The 7,783-nt window shown below is 39.1% G+C and overlaps 2 protein-coding genes across 2 annotated transcripts; both read right to left on the reverse strand.

The window, feature by feature from the left end:
- Positions 1–397: 397 nt before the first annotated feature.
- LOC146478853 (uncharacterized) lies at positions 398–3,198 on the reverse strand. The gene is made up of 3 exons (XM_085111525.1): positions 2,493–3,198; positions 1,419–1,732; positions 398–861 (listed from the first exon to the last, which is right to left on the reverse strand). The coding sequence occupies exons 1-3, from the start codon at positions 2,686–2,688 to the stop codon at positions 469–471; spliced, it is 903 nt and encodes a 300-aa protein (XP_084967651.1). The 5' UTR covers positions 2,689–3,198; the 3' UTR covers positions 398–468.
- A 1,622-nt stretch (positions 3,199–4,820) lies between these two features.
- Positions 4,821–5,941, reverse strand: LOC146478854 (neuropeptide FF receptor 1-like). The gene has a single exon (XM_085111652.1). The coding sequence runs from the start codon at positions 5,919–5,921 to the stop codon at positions 4,821–4,823; it is 1,101 nt and encodes a 366-aa protein (XP_084967778.1). The 5' UTR covers positions 5,922–5,941.
- Positions 5,942–7,783: the final 1,842 nt, after the last annotated feature.

Below are 7,783 nucleotides of genomic sequence, written 5' to 3' on the forward strand. Positions count from 1 at the left end.
CCTTTTATTTCTCCAAACAGAATTCATCTTCTCTTGAATATGCGCGACAAATCAGCTTGTTCAAGTGCAGGCCTTTTATTTTCTCCAAACAGAATTCATCTTCTCTTGAATATGCGCGACAAATCAATTTGTTCAAGTGCATGCCTTTTATTTTCTCCTATCAGAGTTTATCTTCTCTTGAATATGGGCGACAAATCAGCTTGTTCGAGTCCAGGCCTTTTATTTTCTCCAAACATAGTTTATCCTCTCTTGAATATCCGCGACAGATCAAGTTTTTTATAGCGCAAAATAAAATAACTTCTTTTTACAGTAATCAGCCAGGTAGCTTATAAACTTAAAATCTAGCCGTAATCAATTTTATACATGTACATGCGACCTATATAATGGCTCTGTCATTTTCTGGTATTCATTCTTGTCAAAAACATATTGATTTTACACCTTTTTTAAAATCTCCCTTCACATGCGCCTTCAGTATGGCTGGAATCTGCGTGAAATACGGCCGTGCGGTAATCTTGTGGGCTCAGCAGGTCTGATCTTGAACTGGTCAGGGTGGAACAGAAGTAACGGGAAGGACTGATTGCCTCTAAACTGGTTTAACTGGACTGACGAGTGATGGCTGCCTGGTCTGATCGGTCTGCTGTATTGCTGTTCCGCTACGTTCTCTCCCACCAGTGGATAGGTGATGTATTCAGCTTGCTTCCAATGGTCTGACGGAGGATATCGGCTCACAAACTGCAGTCGTCGTGCGTGCGTTGCTCTGTTTTCAAGTAGCTCAAACTGATTTGGCGGGTTTGTCTGACAGACGGACGTCATCTTTCTTTCTAATTTTCCTGACTTGGCTCGTCGGTTCTGAAACCAATACTGGAAAAAGAAGGAAAAAACGTTAATAATATTTAGTAATAAAAAGTTTGTCGGTCGGAACAAAATAAAAGCTTTATTGTCCAAGTAAGATGTAACAATTTGGTAAATACTTTAAGCCCAGAAACCACTCAATCGTTTACATATTTATGCAGTTTAATTAAGAACAAATATGTAAAAAATATTAAAAGAATTGGAGTGTGACACTAAGCAAAATGCGATAGTTTCCGGTATGAAAAACAATTTAATTTGCTTTGAGCAGTTACAACAACTTCGCGAGTCAGTGTGATCAACATTTAATTTATCTTGGAAATTAGAACCTAGCCATCATCAAAAAGATAATAAAAATCAGTCGAGAGGTGGAAATAAACAATAAAAATCACGAAAGCTATCCAACTAACTTCAGATTAATTTGTGGCTACTAAATCTTGTAATCATTCACTCGCATTGAACTGAATGCCAAATGTCAGACTCTTTGGTTCTGTTTCTGTAATAATAAACGCCGTAAATATATCATGCGACCCTTTTACGTTACACAACATGATTAAGTGTCAACTCACCTTTACACTTTTGATCGGGATCCCAAGTCTCTGCCCCAGTTCCTCGTAATCATAAGCTGTCAAATATGGCCGCCGTCTGAACGCTTCTTCCAGCTCCAACACTTCGTTTCTCGAGAAGATCGTGCGTTGTCGCTTCTTCTTCGGTGACTGCTCGGAATAAATCGGTACTTGATCGGACTCGCTGTTCCAATCGCTGCTGGAATTTGTTATGTCAGAATAAGGAGTCAACAGTGGGCTGGTCTCTCTGTGGCTGGGCCGAGGACTTGTACAGTCGGAGTAAGGCGACAATGGTGGGCTGGTGTCACGGTGGCATTCTAAAAAAGAAATATAAAAATATAAATTCATTAGACTGACTAGCTCAACTCAAATCACTCTTTTGATTGGCTCAGCAGGCTAGCTGTTCTGCCTGAACTCAAATCACCGCCTTTATTCGATTGTCATCCTCACTGTTTTAATTTTTGGTCTGCGCAGATCCACGATTAAAACGTTCTTAACTTTTTTGGTGATTTGAGGCTCAAAACGTTCATGAAGATATTTAATTGTGTTAATAATGCGGATGTGGCCCAGCGTGATAGCAAATGCAGTATTTGCTGCAAATGATATGTTACTATGCAAGGTGCGTATTCTAACATTTTTCGGTTCAATAGGCCATTTTACAGTTGTGTACTTAGTGACCTGGCCTTGGATTGAAAGCGAGGCTGAGGGTGACCTTGTTTTGATACAAACATCAGTGGTTTTCATATGTAAATGCACTACAGCTAGCATAAGAACAGCATGATCTACATATAAAAGGAGTGAGGTTTGTATCAAAACAAGGTCCGCCGCCAGCCTCGCTTACAATCCAAGGCCAGGTCACTAAGCACACAACTGTTAAATGGCCTATTGTACTATACATGTGTATTCAAAAAGACTAAATATAAAAACTGTCATCTTCCAAAAAGAGTGGACAAAATAAAGAGGTTGTCACTAAATCTTAGCCCAGCGTGTTCTTAACGTGCTCTTAAATTTCCGTCATATTAAGCTTCAACGTTCAAAAATAGAGTTTTTAATTAAAAGGGAAAGAGTGTTGTTTACCGGAGCCTGGTGAAGACTGCGTGTGGTCATTTTCTAGCCCCAGGATACTGCAGATGGAAAAGTCGGTCAGCGACTTGATGGAGACTGGTGCAGGGATGAGAAGACTGGGTAACAGCACACGTGACCTTTTAACATGCGCAGAACACACAAGATAATCGACAAGTGCAACAACTGATTTAAACTGATTACACTCCATTTCAACAAATCTGATGAACTAGTTACTATGACTGCGTTACTCAAACTGAATCCACTTGGACTCGAACCTTATTTATACTCTGTACCCTGCCAAACACCGAATACAAAGCCGGCGGCTCGTTTGTTAGCTGTCGCCGCCGATAACATGAGAAGTTTATAGTCATCAAACTTTCGCGCGCCGCTCTTACCGCGGCTAATCAATAAACCGTTAACTTTTACGCCGCCGACCGCGCAGTGCTGACTGTAAAATTCCAGACAAAAGACTCAAGAGAGTTGTGTTTTTCCGACTGAAAAATGAAAGTCATTTTTTTAGCCGCTCTTGTCGGCATAGTGGTCTTTCCTTCCGAAATACGTTTACAATAACTACGTCAAGGGGCGTGCTAAATACCGTAAAGCCGGCTGCAAACAAAGAGAATATATAGGACGGCAAACGAACTCTAACTGTTTCGCAATTGAAATAAAAGATCTTTTACAATACAACTGAATAAGATTTTAAAATTTCTCGCCACTCTGCGTTCAAGCTATGGTTCGAAAGAATTTATAGTTTTATTACCTGAGCGATTCCAACCGTCATTGTGCGAAAACACTGCTATTGGTGCTTACCACGTGATAGTCGAGCGACATTGATGAGATAAAACCAAAACCGAAACTGAACTGCTGCTTCATTAACTGCATGCGAACACGAGGGACGAGTTGCATAAAACTTAACTGCGGGCGTAAATGCTATCGTCAGATGTTAAAATACTTAATATGACTGGGCTGATGGTCTGGCGTTAGCAGTTACGCCCGACATAAATTCTATGTAACTCACCCCAAGGCCGGTTTTTTCAAAAGCCGATAAACGCTACAATCCACAATTAATATGTCTTAAAAGTTAACCGAGATTTTCACCTGGCCCATTAAAATGATTTTAAAAGCTAATTTTAACCTAATGGTATAGAGAAGTCAACGTCTAAGCTGAGGGCCAAAAATCTTTTTGAAGAATCTTTATTGGTTTGTTAGTATTAAATTCGAATCAAAGTTCACGCTAACTCAGGATTAGCTTAATCGGGCTTTGAACAACTGGACCCTGTTTACGGCTCGCAAACGTTCCTGCACCGCCAACCCTTACCGTTCACACTCATTCAACAGTCGCGTTGTTTTTTTTTTTTTTTTCTAACGCGTTTAAAAATCTTACGCGAAAAAAGAAAATGTGGGGATTTTACGCTTCCTTAAAAACAAAAGGAAGAAATAGCGTTCTAACTCACGGATCGACAAAGTGTAAATAAGCGCTTTCTTCAAAGATCTTTGTATTTTTTTTGTTTGTTTTTTTGTTTTTTTTGTTTGTTTGATTGTTTTTTGCTTGTTTGGTTTTGGTTTTGTCCATTTTAACCAAAGGGCCGATGTTTATTTTATTTTCTGCATTCGGATTTCTAAATTTTGTCTTTGCGACATATCAGCTCATTCAAGTGCAGGCCTCCTATTTTCTCTCGAGGTCATCAAGCGAGGGAAATATGAAGAAACTCCGTGGAAACGAACGCGAATATTTGCAACAAAATGAGAGGAACCATGTTCAATCTTTTATAATGGTTGCTTTGTATTCGCGCTAATGATTCATTTAATACACATCCGAAGAGAAGACGAGCATAATAATGAACACAATCATTCTCAATTATAAAATGCTTTTATTCACAATGAAACGCCTCCCGAAAAATCATAATTATGTTTTCCGACAGTGAAAAAAAAAAAACACTTTCTCTTTTATAAACCCTGAACTTTCATTCGAGTTTAATTACTAACCAATAAAGATTTTTCGAAAATATTTTTGTCCTTCAGTTTTGACTTAGCCTTTTCTTTGCCTTAAGCTTAAAATTTGCTATCTAAGACATTTCAGTAACGAGCCAAATGAAAACCTCGGTTAACTTTTAATCGGTTTCAAACAACCGGGCCCAGCTTATAGTTACTCATTTTTCTGTGAATCTATTGTTGTTTTGCTCTATTCAAATTTTACAAGCTGAAAGCTGCTTATACTATACCCTTTGTAAAGTTGAGTTGAGTAAATAAATTATGCGATATCTTTCCATTTGTCAGAACCAACCGGCCAGAGTAGTCAGTTTTTAAACGGAATGTACCAATTTTAAAGATAAGTTTTACTCAAGTCCTCGTTTTCTGCACTGTCTCTTCTTCCCAAGCGTTCTCTCTGTATCTCGATAGTACTGGTAATTCTAAGCTGTTGTCGAGGGACGAAACTGAGCCATTTTTCCATTTACAACACAATCGAAATTTTTCAAGAGGGCATAAAGATGAACAGAAGGCTTTCAAAGTAAGACGAAAATTAGAGCTAAATGAAAACAGAATAACTGCGTTGATTGCTGTACTAAGGGACGGAAATACAAAATATGAAAAACCAAGAATCCACTTACACTTATCCTTGGTAAAAAGCTCGGGGAAAGTCATCTTTAAAATCATATAAACCATAAAAGGAATCAGGCATACACAATAAGCGATAACGATCGATTTGAAAATTCTCATGATGTTTTGGCTCTGCTTGCGTCTCTTTTGTACAGCAATACTGCTCCCTGCACTGCATTCTGGGTTGGGCCGTTGTCTTATAGCGCGCATGATACGAGAATACAAGATGACTATAGTAATTAACGGTGCAATAGTTAGCATGATAAGGCCAGCTGTGTGATAGATTACAAGCGCCAAAGTGTCGTCCCATGCAAATCTGCAGAATGTTTCCTCCCCAACGTCTTCAACTTTGTAAAAGTGAAACATTGGTACACAATAGCCCATGGCTATCAACCATACTGCAAACAACAGACTTATCCTTATCTTGCTTGACAGCAGTGTGGCTTTTAAGGGATACACCGTAGCGATGAATCTGTCGACAGCGATCAACACCAGGCTTAGAATGGATACTACACTGGACACTACTCTGACATATTGTCCTACTTTGCATCCAGGTGTGGCCAGAGGACCTTGAATTAGACTTCCTTTGCTTGTGATTATCTCATCTGTGAGGTACAGCGGCCAGGCCGTGAGACTCGCAAGAAAATCAGAAACCGCCATATTGACGTAGTAGTAGTTGGTGCTTGTTCTAAGGTTTGGATTTCTGTACACAGTAATAAAAACCAAAAGGTTGCCAATCAAACCGCCAAAGGTAATTACAGCCATTGCTGTTGTGAAGAAAACAGAAACGGCTTCTGAGCACTGCGCGTCATCACTGGAATTGATTTGGGTGGAATTGTTCATTGTGATAAAGGTGACTTTTCTTTGTTTTCTTTTTGAAGAGCGTTACGGTAGCTATTTTAACCTGTACGTAACCGAAAAAGTAACAATAGTGCAAGGTTAGAACACACTGAAGAAAATGGCACCAACCGAGGACGATAAAGCAAGTAAGTAAATCAGTTAGACAGTCAGTCAATCAGTCAGACAGACAGTCAGAGACTCAGTCAGTCAGATAGTGTTCAGTCATTAAGTCAGTCAGTCAGACAGACAGCCATTCAGTCAGTCCGCCGGTAGTTAGATAGCCAGACAAACAGACACTGAGTCAGTCAGTTAGATAGCGGCCAGTCAGTAAGATGGTCAGTCAGTCAGGCGATGGTTAGATAGCCAGACAGACAGACAGTCAGTCAGTCAGATACTTTAAGTCACTCAGTCATTTAGAGAGTGGCCAGTCAGTCCGTTAGTCAGTCGGTCAGTCAGTAAGGAGGTAAGTACGAAGCTTAGTGAGCAAGTAAGTGATTTTTCAAACTGAGTAAAATGTAATTAATATACTTCAAATGGAGGCCTCAAAAGTGAGGTGGGAGTGCTTAGTAAAACTTTTAGGTATTTGTAGGCACTTGAAGGTGTTATATTTTACGAAATGCCTGGCAAATTTAAAGTATTCGGCAATTAAAATTCGACCACTCTGTCACTCACTGAAAGCTGTCTTCAAGTAAGGTGTCAAAAAAGGATGTAATATAATATCAGTAAAAAACCAAAACCTGAATTCGGCAATTCCAATGCAGTTCCAGATTTTTAATTGGCTTACCGGCTATCAAATATCAGTCATTGTCCCCGAAGCTCTAGTAACAGCGATCGTTACATTGTCTTCTTGTCTTTCTCAGTGTTGCAAAATGAAATCAGTATATGACCTAGCAATCTTTCTATTTCTATTAGCTTGTATTTACGTATTACATGTATATCAAACAGGAGAAGGTGTGTTTCATCAGATATCAAAACACTATAAATTTTAGCGCGCCGTCACAAACGGCTGTTCAGTGCTCGGTATTTAAGAAATGTCCTTTTCCTTTGGTATGTAATAGGACCCACTAGGCGAATGGGAATCGGACACGAAAATTACAAGGCCTACCGGCTGGGACCTTAAGTCGCCGTAACTTTGAGCGACTAAGGGCGATTTGAGGCGACTTAAGCAAAACACATGGTAACATTGAAGAAATTTTAAGCGACTTAAGGCGATTTTAGGCAACCTAAAGCGAATTATATACAAGGTGCAGAGGGTAAGGTTTATTGTCATAACTTTTATACTTGCTAAGTTAAGGAGAGGAGAAAAAATTCCAAACTGGAGAGGAAAACTTCCCAAACATATCAAAAATAAAAATAAATAAATAAATAAATAAATAAATAAATACCAGAGAGGGGGGTCGCTCACTGTCGTTTTTCACGACCAGCTCACCAAACCGATGAATAAAAGTCGAACCACAAATTAAAACGAAAACACATACAAACATGAATCGAACTTGTCCAAGGTTAAAGTAACAAAATGAACAGAAACAAGTTAGTGACCTTCAAAGGGCTAGTAGTAAAATACCTAGATACTGACCGACCTATTTACTTTGAAGGAACCTTTGTAAACACTTCTAAAGGACAACGTCATCTTTCGGTAACGTTATGTTTTTCGTTTCCTTTTGATTTCAACCGGAAATGAACATCAATTCATGTTTCGATTCAGTCTGAACCGACTTGACATTTCGTCTCCAAACCACCAGTCAAAGTAACGTATAATCTTTACAGTTAGCAAACCACCCGCTTATGGTAAACATACTCAAAAATTCACCCATGAATATTGCTTCTTTCATTGTAAGAAATTTTCCGTAAGAATCATCTTGTTT

Source organism: Pavona decussata, unplaced genomic scaffold (assembly GCF_977016875.1).
Source record: "Pavona decussata unplaced genomic scaffold, jaPavDecu1.1 SCAFFOLD_62, whole genome shotgun sequence".
NCBI lineage: Eukaryota > Metazoa > Cnidaria > Anthozoa > Scleractinia > Agariciidae > Pavona > Pavona decussata.

What these genes read in the sequence shown, in the direction of transcription:
- LOC146478853 (XM_085111525.1), bottom strand. Translation starts at nt 2,688, where the DNA reads ATGGAGTGTAATCAGTTTAAATCAGTTGTTGCACTTGTCGATTATCTT. An exon ending in GCAGTCTTCACCAGGCTCCG is followed by an intron (nt 1,733 to 2,492) that starts GTAAACAACACT and finishes TTTCTTTTTTAG; the next exon opens with AATGCCACCGTGACACCAGC. An exon ending in TCCCGATCAAAAGTGTAAAG is followed by an intron (nt 862 to 1,418) that starts GTGAGTTGACAC and finishes TTCTTTTTCCAG; the next exon opens with TATTGGTTTCAGAACCGACG.
- LOC146478854 (XM_085111652.1), bottom strand. Translation starts at nt 5,921, where the DNA reads ATGAACAATTCCACCCAAATCAATTCCAGTGATGACGCGCAGTGCTCA.